This window comes from Lactuca saligna, chromosome 7 (assembly GCF_052625555.1).
Source record: "Lactuca saligna cultivar CGN05327 chromosome 7, ASM5262555v1, whole genome shotgun sequence".
Taxonomy (NCBI): Eukaryota; Viridiplantae; Streptophyta; class Magnoliopsida; order Asterales; family Asteraceae; genus Lactuca; species Lactuca saligna.
The window spans coordinates 30,339,694-30,353,026 of NC_136423.1; the positions used below are offsets into that span (position 1 = coordinate 30,339,694).

Here is a 13,333-nt window from a genome sequence, read left to right on the forward strand (position 1 = left end):
GATTCTTCCATTCCAAAGGTAAGTATACAAATTCAGAAATCATGTAGAGGTATATTTACGATCTACAAGTATGTGAATTTTCATTCCAAGCCCAGTTAACATGTAAATGGGCCACAAAGGTCCAATAACATAGTAAAAGAGCAATTTAGGCCCAATTGGCATGAAAATGGGCCACAAAGGCCCAATAAGCATGCAACCCATAATTTAGGCCCAAATCAACATGTAAGTGTGTCGCAAGGCCCACTAAACACGTCATGGAATACATTGGGCTCAATATATACTTAGTTGGGCCCTAAGGGCCCAACGGCTAAGTATCATGAACATTAAGCCCAATAATTGATTATTGACGTATTTCGTTCGTTCGTTTTGTTCCGTTGTTCGTTTTAGCTCAAGGTTTACCAAATTGACGTTAAGAAGCTTTCTGTTAAAATCGACATTTTGTCTAATGATACTCAAATTTTTAGTTAAGCCCAAAGTTTTGTAAAAATGACACTTTAGTCCATAAGTTATAAAAACTTGCAATTTTTGTCCCAAATGTCTAAAAATTTACGATTTGACCCAAAAGTTATATTTTCGCATTTAGAACCCTGTTTTACAGAAAAGTGCACTTTCAACCCCTTGTTTGTAAACATTTTCACTTTCGGCCCAATTTTGGAAAAATTTACATTTTTGGTCCAATTTGAAATAAATGTTATTTTTACCCTTAAATTTGGTTTATCTTCATTTATGATTCGAAAATTTGGCAAAATATCATTTCTAACCCAAAACACCATTTTTTCGAAATTTGGGCCCCAACAACCGTGAGGCCCAAATGTTGGTCCATTAAGCTTAAATTTTCTTTTTTAGCCCTTTTTCAAGTATGTTTAACATAAAAACACCTTTTTATACAACTAGGACCAGTTTGGCCCTTAAGAAAGCTTAAATAACACTTTTTACCCTTATATTTTGTTTTCTTGACAATTTTGACCTTTAACCAAGTTTTTGTTGAAACTTTTTGTATCTTAAACATGTAATCATTTTTGGTTTGGTAATGTGATGTATATAATGTAATAGTTCATAGATCTTTGCTAGATAATACTTAAATTTCAAGATTTGCTAAGATCTAACCCATTATTACCAAATAAACCAAGTATTCACACAAAACATGCATCTAACACATAGATCTACACATTTTACTTGCATTCTCCCCTAAAAATCATATGAAAACCGAAAACAAGGGGGTATGAACTCACATTTGCTTTGATGCTTCGGTTTTGAAGAAGAAGTGGGAATATTTTTGGTCTTAGCACACCCTTGATGTAGATCTCGAGTTTATGGAGCTTCTAAGGTGTGATCATGGAATAAAAACTATGTAAGAAGTAGTTTTTCATATTATATGGAAGAAGATACTTGTGGTTGACAATAACTTACCAAAGATTTGAATGGCTTGAAGAAGAATCCTTAGAACCCTAGCAAAATTTTGTGATCTTGAAGGAAAGGTGAGGATGATCTTAGAGAGGATTTGGATAGAACTTTCAAGTGTGTGTGTGTTTTTTGATTCTCTCGACCGAGGGTAGAAGAAGAGAGGGGAGAGTGAGGGGTGAGGTGACTATCTTGGGTACATGGAGGATCTTTCATGGATACATGATGTATAAAATGGAGGTGACACCTCCTAAAGTCAACCCTCCCTTAATCTTTTTTTTTTTTTTATACATGGGCCGGGATTTTTGGGCCAAGAAGAAAGGATAGAGTAGATTGGGCCCATTCACCTTAGCTAGGATATTTGGATCCTAAACATAGAATTTTTCAGCCTATTGGGCCCTTGGAAGCATTCACTGCCCAATTAGAATAAAAGAATGGCTTATGGCTCACTAATGGTTAATTGGATTAGTTATGGCCCAATAAGGCCCATTAGGGTTAGAATGAGTCATTCTAGACCCAAATGGTCCAAAATGTTTTGGACTTATGAATTAGGTCCAATTAGGATCCAATTAGGGCTTCTAAATCCCATAAAGTTGAATTGGGTGCTTATTGGTCCATTAGGCCCAATAAGGAGCTCCTAGTCCAATATGGATTAGGGCTTCTAAATCCCATAAAGTTGAATTGGGTGCTTATTGGTCCATTAGGCCCAATAAGGAGCTCCTAGTCCAATATGGACTCCAACTGGGATTCTTAGGGTTTTCAGATTCCTTGATGAATATAATTGATGAATCTAAACGAGCATTGAGTGAGATTTACTTAAAGTGCATGTTTTACAATGGATGAATGGTTACATAGGACTATAATTTCCTAGCTAAATGTTAGTTGTGATAGATGGTTTCCATGGCATCCTAGTATGCTTGTATGTTTATTTTGCATGATATTTCCTTGGTTAGCTAAGACCAAGTGGGGGTTTCCATGGAAGTCAGTGAAGACCATATGGGGGTTCCCATGGCAGTTGGCGAAAACCATGTAGGGGTTCCCATGGCAAGTAGTTAAGACCACGTGGGGGTTTCTAGTGGTATTTGGTGTAAGACCTTGGAGGGTTTCCAGGGCATTCTTATATGTTTATATGCATGACTTGTGCAATTAATATGATATATGTGATTATGTGTATAAGACCTTGCATGGTTTCCATAGCATCATTATATGTGTATATGCATGGTTTATGCAGTTGGTATGATATATGTGATTATGTGTATAAGACCTTGGAGGGTTTCCATGACATCCTTATATATGCATATGAATGGTTTATGCAATTGATATCGTTTATGTGATTATGTGGGGTATGCTCTGGGGAACTCATTAAGTTTCATGCTTACAATTTTGTTCATGGTTTCAGGTATCATCAGTTTAGAAAGGAAGGGCCCAACTTGATCGTAGTGCACACACCCTTGTTTTCTGCAATATGTGATTTTGGGATGAATTTTGGTAAATATTTTTAATTAGCAGCGTTTTTGAAATGTTTGGATTAAATGATATCTGTGATTTTGACTGTAATGAAAAATGAAATTTTTACCCTTGATTTTTGGGTAGTTACAAACAATATTTATTAAGTTTTTACAAGTCAACAAGTAATATTCTACTGATATTACAACTAATAAGTATTCTAGCAGTAGTGGTTTCCCCTTTTTAGGCATATATAATTAATCAATTAGTTTGGATTATAAATATTAGGAATAAGTACTACAAAACAAGAATAATGACAAGTATTCTCTAAATCATAAACATTTTGGTATCACAACCATGATGGCCTTATAATTTGTAGCAACAACTAGCCAAACAAAGTGAAAAATAGGAACAACCAGTTTTAGATTACCAATCAAGTCCACGTTATAACATAAGTGTGTGTTTGAATGTTATTATGGTATTTATGTTCCAACTAATTTGGTACAGATAAAACAATACGAAAAACATTGATGATAAATTTGTATCTAATTTGTATACATGAACTATTTTTTGGCATAAAAATGAAGAAAGTGGCAAAAATGTATATTTTCCATAAGTTATGGTATGTAGCTTTGTATAATGAGTTGAAATTGAATACTGATGGGAAGCGGATAAAAGTAAAACCTACTGTAGTACAATGTGATCAAAGAGAACATTGCTACATCATATGTATCTGAGAATGAGATCGACTACATGCTTAGCCGGCATCTTGAAATCATAAGTTGTATCGCAACCATCAAGTAATGTTTGGATAACGATGATCTTCCACATTGTTGAAACCTTGGAAATTATCCGCCAATTTATGCATGCATACTTTCAATGTGTTATTGAGTATTTCCAAAGGACCCAATCTATGAAGTATATTTACTATAAGTTTGGAATCATTTATAACCATTTTGAGATACGAAATACATACCAAAGTATAAAGTGTATTCCTTTTTGGATGACCAGAAATGGTGGGTCCAGATCAGGCAATTATAATGGTACGTATGCATATTCTTTTTAGGTAATCAGGAATGGTGGGCCCAGATCAGACAACCGTAATGGTATGTATGCATATTCTTTTGGGTGATCGGGAATGGTGAGCCCAGGTTAGACAATTGTAATGGTATGTCTGCATATTCCTTTGGATGACCATAAATGGTGGGTCCAGATTAGGCAACTGTAAATATATGTTTGGTCATCTTCCATATCACAATCACTTGATTATTATAATGATTCATCAGGTGAGATAAGCATTCTTTATAATCTTATACTAGGATATGTGGGGATCGATTAGGGTAGGCATGTTTAGGTATGCAAGTTATAGATATCCAAGTCGGAGGCACATCTATATATTGTTTGGTAACAGTTGGTTTTGTAAATTTAAGATATATATATATATATATATATATATATATATATATATATATATATTATAACATTGTGAGATTAAAATCCCTATGTACTCACCAGGTTTTCCAACCTGACCCATTCAGTTTCTTTGTATCACATGTAGCAATACGAAGATAATAATAGATAATGTAATCATTTGCTGAGAGATTAAAGGAGTTTGTAGGCTGCTTTAATATTGATGTAAGACTTGTTTATGCTTATGTTTTGTATCGGTTATGATATCCTAAATTTTTAATAAATCAATGAAAAACATTTTCTTTGGAAAATACTTTTTATGAGACAAATTATGCATCTATAAAGGTCATTCTAATTTAAAATAAGCATAAAAAAGTTTTAAAATGACCGTAATTTTGGGATGTCACAATTTGCTCTCATTTTATACACACATTTGTTGTATTCTCTCTCATTTTCTTTGTAAACGATAGCTATGGTTTCAGTTTGTTATACTTTGTTTCACTCAGCTCTTTATCATCTTGTGAGTAGATTTAGGTTGAGCGTAGAATAGGTTGATATAGTGAACTTTTTGTTGTAAGTTCTTGCAAACAATCTAGTTCTTATGATTAATAAAGGAACCAATATTATTAGGATGTGTTTGTGTATTTTCTAAGAGTGTACAAAAGGGTAAGTGTGGAGAAGTGTGTTATGGCAAACTGAAAAATATCCATATAGAAGGTATTTATATTCTTATTGAGGACACATGTGCTCATTCCATACAGTCTAAAAAGTTAGTTTGTATACTAGGATTTTTTTATCATTTGTCTAATGTGCTCATCCTAGGGTGGAATTGGTACGGTAGTGAGTTTTTTTCTCCAAACCAAGTACTGTACCAACTATAGTTGGTATAAGATTTTAGCTACCAGTACCGTACCAAGTGTACTTGGTACCAATTAATTTGGCTACTAACAAATTTTGTTGATACATATTGGTATTTGGTATATACCAAAATTTTTAACTAATATGTACTATTTAACTAATATGTACTTGTAACATCCCTAAATTCACGGCTAGAAAAGACCGGTTTATTTATGCTTTATTTGAAAATCAGAGTATATTTATAATGAAATATATTGCGGAATTTGTTCGAAAAAATATGATAAAGAATTTATCAAAACATTTCCGAAGAAATGTATTATATTAAAAACCTCAAGATGTCATTGTTAATACATATCAAAAGCATAAACATAAACAACATAGGCCTTATAATATCTATTTATTATAGTGACCTATAATCCATTGATCTCTTATCAGATCATCACTCTTGTGCTCTCTTGCCAATACCTGTATACGAGAAAACTGAGTGGGTCAGGCTTGGGAGCCTGGTGAGCACATAGGGTTTTCAACCCACAATAATTAAGTTTATGAACTTCATCAAATCAAACAAACTGATTACCCATTCTCGTTATCCTTACTTTTTGTCCCTAAATCATCTAAAGTAAGGGACCTACCCTAAGGATTTTCATCGGGATGGACACTACTGCTAAGGGGGTTCCTCATCTATACATGTTATTAAGGCAACCATGAGGGGGATAGAGTATACCTATGAACACATCGTTCACAAAAACCTACAGGTTGCGGGCCTGCTAGCGTTCCACTAGATTGTCTAGAAAAATTTGTGGTTGTCATCTATACTCTGCTAGATGACTGGAAAAATTTGTGGTTGTCATCACACGCCAACTATTTCATCTACTAATGTTTTACCCCAACATATTTGTAGATATAAAATACATATGCGGTTTAAATCATTTAAAACATGTATAATAGTGTTCATTTAGCATAGATAACAAGTATACAAATAATATGCACATATAACATGTAATTTATATAAAAATACTTCATATCTATATGTAAGATGAAAGTAACTATTCACTCACCTTAATAGCGTGAGTTGATAGAATCTAACTAAAGCGGTCAGCAGTTCGTGATCGTCAGGCTAGGGATGAGGCATGCCTTCAACAAACGAGAGAGAGAGAGAGAGACAGACAGAAAAGAGAGAGAGAGAGAGAGAGAGAGGTAAGAATTTGGTGTAAGAATGGCTGAGATCGAACTTGCTATTTATAGGTTGTTTTGGGCCCATTCACGTCGTGGACTTGATGTTCACGTTGTGGCGGATGGCTGAATTACTTTGTAGACTTGCCATCTGCGTTCTAGCTCCGAAAGGTGTCCGGATGGCATTTTCATGTCATGAATTTGATGTTCACGCCGTGGGATCTTAACACATCCCTCCCGTAGACTTAGTACGTGTTTTTCTAGCCTCGATTAGTGTCTTTGACTAATTTCACGCAGTGAACTTAATGTCCACGTCGTGGACATGAGGCGACTAGGGTTTATGCCACGTGTCATGCCCTCAGACAGCTACATCTTCGGAAGGTCATAACGTTTGCATACGAACTCTGTTTTCGACGTTCTTTATATCCAAGGGTAGGTGGAGATGTACTCTAAAACTTTCTTTTAGGTCACTAAGGCCAAAAAGTGCTTTATCATAAACTCACTTTTTTACGGTTCCCGGTGCCGTGCCGGTTTTGTCACGAAACTTCAACAGGTCATAGGGATGAGCAGTTTTTCCCAAATCCCGATCCCGTACTGGTACCGTACCGGAACCGAAACCGGTACCGAATTTAAAAATATGGGACAATACTTGGTACTCCAAATACACAAAATTCGGGATTCGGTATCGCCGGTACCGGTACTAGTACCGAAAATCGGTACCATTCCCGGTACTGGTTTCGGTTCAGTACTCGGGATTAACTTTTGATTGAATTCGGTTTTTGGGATATCGGGAACGGTACGGGTCGGTACCGGTTCCGTTCCACGCTCATCCCTAATAGGTCATAACTTATTCGTTATAACTTAGATGTCAGTGTTCTTTATATCTTGAGAATCCTTGTCCCGACCACTACAACTTTCTTCATAGATATTGGACCTATCTATTATTTTATTTTTGACGCTTATTTTTATTCTTAACTTATTATATCTTATAATTAAGTATAAACCACATAAAATCACATAATACTCAAATAATTTCTCTTTATTACTTCCATGTAGGTTATACTTGTTGATCCTAACTATTACACCATTATATTAATGCTTAGCCTAGAAACATGGGCGTTACAGTACTATTTAACTAATATGTACTATACATGAATATAATTTGAATCTATGGACATTTGGTCGTTGTTTCACTTAGGGGTGTTCGCGGTTCGGTTTGAAACTGTGAAACCGGCCAAACCGATCATCAGTTTGGTTTTACGGTTTGTATTTTTCTTTACGATTTGGCTTGCGGTTATAAACTTTTCAAACCATATTTAACGGTTTGGCTTACGATATTTAAGATTTCAAACCGTATAAAAACCAGACCGGACCGTAAGATTTGTATATATATATATATATATATATATATATATATATATATATATATATATATATATATAGTTAAAATTTCATACCGTTACTATACCAAGACTACTTAATTTGCATGGTATTACCAACCAAACGTATTGACTACCAAACAACTTAGCTACCGATTTTATTGGTTCGGTTGGTAAAATATTGGTTTGGGTCTCCGTGACATGTATTTGCCAACACTAGCTCATCCTAATAGATGGATAGAGCACGATATAATGCTTGCTCTATATTCCTCTATCATCGATGTAAGCATTAGTTGTTTGACCCTGACGCCCGGTCATGTTTTGAGCCCGATCATTTGTCTTATTTACGGTGCTTGGGTCCATCCATTTATTGAGTGTGATTTTGGGTCCAAACTCCCCTTCGAAGTCTGATTATTTAATAAAATTTCTTCGCAGTTTTTAGGGTATTAGGCAAATTGTAACATTTAACGGGGGCATAAAAACCATATTTTTTTCCTTTTGGTTAGACAAGATTGCTCCACCTGACCTTTATAATATATGATCATGTCATGTCTGCTCATTACATTCATCCGCACCTTTTGTCACGTTTATTTCCCATCTTAGGTCTTTAAATCTTTTCGATCCCTCTCAAAACTTCCGTTTCTGCAAATTGCCGCTGATTTCCTCAGGTTCTTCGCATTCGATTGAAGGTAAATCCGCCTACTACAGGCGAAGATTCAAACTGCATCTTCAGAAAATTAGGGTACGCAGGATTCGGTTTCTCTTACGCCCTTTTATTTATCGATTTCAACTTGTGTTTGGATCAACTGAAGTTATGAGATGAGATTGCTTTAGTTTGTAGAATTAAGGCCCAATGTGTCCGATTTGGTTATCTAATAAATGAAAATGAAGAGGTCGAGGAGTGAAGTTTTTGGTTTGAGGAGGGTAAAACTGCCACATATTTTGTTTGTTATAGCGGCATTGTATTTGATCCTTGTTTGCTTCAAGTTCTCTGCTTATTTCGAGACGTCGACCACTACTGAGGATGAAGCAGTTCGGAGAGATCAGTTAGAAGTCAGTAAGCCATCGTTAGGATCTGCATACGAGGATGGAAATAGCGAGGCGTTAGAAAATGATAACAGATTTGAAAAAGTGAAAGAAGAGAAGAAGTTAGAAGAGGAACCTGATGATAACTTTAGGGAAAGGTTAGAAAATGGTAGCAGAATTGAAAGAGCGAGTCAAAAAGAGAACGATGATAGTTTTCCACCTATTGATCTTCGATATGGGAGATTAACTGGTGATATTTTGAGGCGAAGGCAAAGGACTCGGGATATGACTGGATTGGAGAAAATGGCAGATGAAGCTTGGAGTTTAGGTTTGAAGGCATGGGAAGAGGTTCATAAGTACAACGAGAAGGACAATGATTTGACTTCCATACTTGAAGGAAAGCAAGAGCATTGTCCTCCATGGGTATCAATGAGTAGTGAAGAACTAACTAAAGGAGACCGAATCACATTCCTTCCCTGTGGTCTTGCTGCAGGATCATCAATTACAGTAGTGGGAACCCCTCATCATGCTCATAACGAGTATGTTCCACAGCTTGCAAAAATAAAAGCAGGTGACCCCATGGTTTTGGTTTCCCAATTTAAGGTCGAGTTGCAAGGGCTAAAGTCTGTAGTTGCAGAAGATCCCCCAAAAATTCTGCATCTCAACCCTCGATTGAGAGGTGATTGGAGTCAACAACCTGTCATTGAACATAACACGTGTTACAGGATGCAATGGGGTACAGCTCAGAGGTGTGATGGTTTACCTTCAAAAGGCGATGATGATATGCTTGGTAAGCTTTTCACTTTTCACATAAATTTTGTTAACATTACACGAGTTTCTATTCCTTCTTTTGGTATTTCAATCAGTCTATATTATCTTTATCAGTTGATGGATTTCAAAGATGTGAAAAATGGTTGCGTAATGATGTTGTTGATTCAAAAGAATCAAGAACAACAACATGGTTCAAGAGATTCATAGGACGTGCACAAAAACCAGAAGTGACATGGCCATTTCCTTTTGTGGAGGGAAAACTGTTTGTTTTAACAATACGTGCTGGAGTTGATGGATACCATATAAATGTTGGAGGAAGACATGTGACTTCATTCCCATATCGTACAGTATGTTACTCTAAATCCCTTTACATTCTTTATTCTTTTCTGAGTTAATGATGTTTGGATGTAAGATGTGTAAAAAAGAAGTGAGAGAATGACAGAAACTTGGAGAAACAGAAGGAAATGGAATAATTGAGGAGAAATTCACTGCTATTAAGATAATTGATTCGTTTTATTTATTTATTTATTTATTATTAGGGGTATACACTTGAGGATGCAACAGGATTAGCAATTAAAGGTGATGTAGATGTTCATTCAGTTTTTGCCACATCACTTCCAGCTTCTCATCCAAGCTTCTCACCTCAAAGGGTAATAGAAATGTCAGAAAAATGGAAAGCTAAACCTTTGCCAGGTCATCCTATCCGAGTTTTTATTGGGATTTTATCAGCTACAAATCACTTTGCTGAGCGTATGGCTATTAGGAAAACATGGATGCAAGCTTCTGCCATCAAAACCTCAGATGTTGTTGTTCGCTTTTTTGTTGCATTGGTAAGAGGGCATTCTTGTCTTTTCAAATGGTTTTGTAATTTATTTATCTGTTTACTTCTTCCACCCTATCTTTTAATTTAATTGTAGGTTTATTACTTTATATATATATATGTTTCTCATAACAAATTTTTTTTTTTTTTTAAATAAAAAATGTAGAGTCCAAGAAGGGAGCAAAATGCAGTTTTGAAAAAGGAGGCAGCTTATTTTGGAGATATTGTTGTATTAACATTTATGGATCACTATGAGCTTGTGGTGCTCAAAACTATTGCCATTTGTGAATATGCGGTTATTACAATTCTACCCTTTTCCTATACTTTCTATGTGAAAATTTAAGAAAATATGCAAATAACACCCCCTGTTGCAAGAAATACGTTCACATAATATATCCCTATCTTTTCTTTTGTGCCAATAACACCCCCTCTTTCAGAAACATGTTCCCTAATAACCTTCCCTGAAATATATTCCTATCTTTGCTTTTGTGCTTATAAGTAATAGCAGTTAACAAAAATATGTTCACTAATAACCCTATTTGAGATATACCTTTATCTTTGCTTTTGTGCCAATAACACCCCCTTTTACAAACCTATGTTCACCAATGATCCTTACTGAAATATATCCCTATCTTTGCTTTTCTGCCACTAATACCCCTCCTTCGAAAAATTTGCTCAAGATCAGGGATATTTTCTTAAAATTTTCCTTTTTCTGAATTGGCTTCTTATTTACTATGATTCAATAATAAAAAACCATTTGAAATGTAGGTTCAAAATCTAAGTGCATCATACGTAATGAAATGTGATGATGACACTTTCACAAGGATGGATATAATCTTAAAAGAACTCGACCGGGTCCCACGTGAACAGTCTCTTTATATGGGCAATTTGAATCTCTTTCATCGCCCTCTCAGACATGGCAAGTGGGCAGTTAGTTTTGAGGTATCACAACTTTTCATTCTTAATTAATTCATAAACAACATTTATTTATCTTTTTTCTTTTTTTAGAAAACAAACCCATGTTCATAAATCCACATCTAATATCTGCAGGAATGGCCTGAAGCAGTGTATCCACCTTACGCAAACGGACCAGGATACATAATTTCCAGTGACATTGCCAATTTCATCGTCTCTCAACACACCAAAAGAAAACTCAGGGTCCTCAATTACACTCCTTATCTCTGCAAAAAGACATAAATGCCCTTCTCTTCCCAATCATAAAAAAAAAAAAAAAAAAAAAACATTCCCATGTCCACCTGACAAGACACAACAAACTGACCTTGTACTATGTTTTGCGTGCATTGGCCTAGGACTAGGACTAGGACTGGTACCCAAAAAGGTAAAAAGACGAAAATGCCCTCCTCTTCCCCATCATAAAAAATAGACAGTCCCATCCTGACAAGACAGAAGAAATTGACATTGTAGTGTGCATTGCGTATGAATTGGATTGGGACAGAGAAAAAAAAAAGGTAATAAAAAGACGTAAATGGCCTTGTACTGTGTTGGTTTGGCAGATATTTAAAATGGAGGACGTGAGCATGGGAATGTGGGTGGAGCAGTTCAATAGCAGCAAGAGTCGGGTTCAGTACTCGCACCATGGGAAGTTTTGTCAGTATGGATGTATGGATAACTACTACACAGCACATTATCAGTCCCCTAGACAAATGGTGTGTTTGTGGGATAATTTGGCAAACGGAAGACCTCGATGCTGCAACTTTTAGATGATTTTCAATTTTCGTTCATGTAATATGGTGATGAAAATCAAACCATGTTATGTTTGTTATATGATTATTTTGTGGGCAATATAGGTTTTTAGGATCCTTGAGATTCAGATTTGTAGTAATTCACAATTTGTACGATTAATTTGTATAGAACCAATCACGTCTTTTTTTTTTTTTTTTTTTTGGTACCAAACACTAATCAATTTTACTTCATGAGAATTTTTCCAGTTTGGTGATTAACATTTTAACATAAACGATCTCAAAAGTTAAAGTGGACTTGTTTTTATTGGGTAAAAGATAGGAACCAAATTTATAATTTTGTCTTAAAAGAACATTTAGAATACCTGCTATGGTAATTTTGGAGTATGTAATTTGCCAACAAAGTGAACTAGATTTTTGATTTGATCAATGTCGTGTTTGTGGAATACTCGTTATAAACATTGATGGTTGAATCAACTTTGACATTTTAAAATCATAATTCATATAGATGTAAATCACAAGGATTGAGAAGAAAACATAGTAAGCTGGAAAAAGAAATAAAATCATCGTGTGTAAGACATAAAATCACAAATGAACTCATATGATTGTTGTGATTTTTCGCTAATTTGAGATGAATGGATGAAGTTCTAATGCTCGATGGGACTTTGTGTGATACATAATACTCTGCTTTGAGTTAATTGGACAGTTTTTTTTAGCTGAATTTCATGTTGAATATGTATGGGATTTGAGCAGAATTGGTGAATTTTTTACGATAAAGAAAACTAAAGATTTGATTAGAGAATAAAGATTAAAGAAGTGGGATTGTATCTTAGGTAAGATGTTACAACTATAATTGCAATTCTAAGATCATGTTATAAATCTTACTTTAGAATCGGTCATACTATGAGTTGTTAAAAAAAATTCGATAATACTATAATTTAAACTGCTTTTTGGTTGTAAGATCTTAAGACCCTATCTTAGAAATCATAGCAAAACTTAAAAAATAATTTTTTATGTAGAAAATACCATGTAGATGTTGATTTGTAATGCAAAGTTATTATTTTTTAATGTGACATGTTCAAAAAAATAGTTTACTCAAAGTTATAAACAGTTTGGAAGTAACTTTTAACTATAATATAAAAGTATTTTATCTTATAATGGAACAAGACAGTTTATTACATAGCATAAAATTTTATCAAAAGTGTGCTACCAGCTACCTTTTTTATTATTTTTTTCTCACTTTTTAGTCGATGAGTAATTATTTTAAAATCTACTTTTATATTACTCCTATAAACTTATGACATAAAAATTTGGTAAATAAAAAACCTAAAAATGATTAAAGGTAAAAA

The 13,333-nt window shown here is 34.7% G+C and overlaps 1 protein-coding gene across 1 annotated transcript; it reads left to right on the plus strand.

Annotated features, from left to right (window-relative positions):
- The first annotated feature begins 8,141 nt into the window (after positions 1–8,141).
- LOC145004441 (Galactosyltransferase family protein) lies at positions 8,142–12,179 on the plus strand. Its single transcript, XM_078963360.1, has 7 exons — positions 8,142–9,483; positions 9,579–9,811; positions 10,004–10,294; positions 10,451–10,579; positions 11,053–11,226; positions 11,335–11,442; positions 11,799–12,179. Exons 1-7 carry the CDS (start codon positions 8,547–8,549, stop codon positions 12,003–12,005), a joined length of 2,079 nt encoding a protein of 692 aa, XP_078819486.1. The 5' UTR covers positions 8,142–8,546; the 3' UTR covers positions 12,006–12,179.
- The last annotated feature ends 1,154 nt before the right edge of the window (positions 12,180–13,333 follow it).

What these genes read in the sequence shown, in the direction of transcription:
- LOC145004441 (XM_078963360.1), top strand. Translation starts at nt 8,547, where the DNA reads ATGAAAATGAAGAGGTCGAGGAGTGAAGTTTTTGGTTTGAGGAGGGTA. An exon ending in AGGCGATGATGATATGCTTG is followed by an intron (nt 9,484 to 9,578) that starts GTAAGCTTTTCA and finishes TATCTTTATCAG; the next exon opens with TTGATGGATTTCAAAGATGT. An exon ending in ACACCAAAAGAAAACTCAGG is followed by an intron (nt 11,443 to 11,798) that starts GTCCTCAATTAC and finishes TTGGTTTGGCAG; the next exon opens with ATATTTAAAATGGAGGACGT.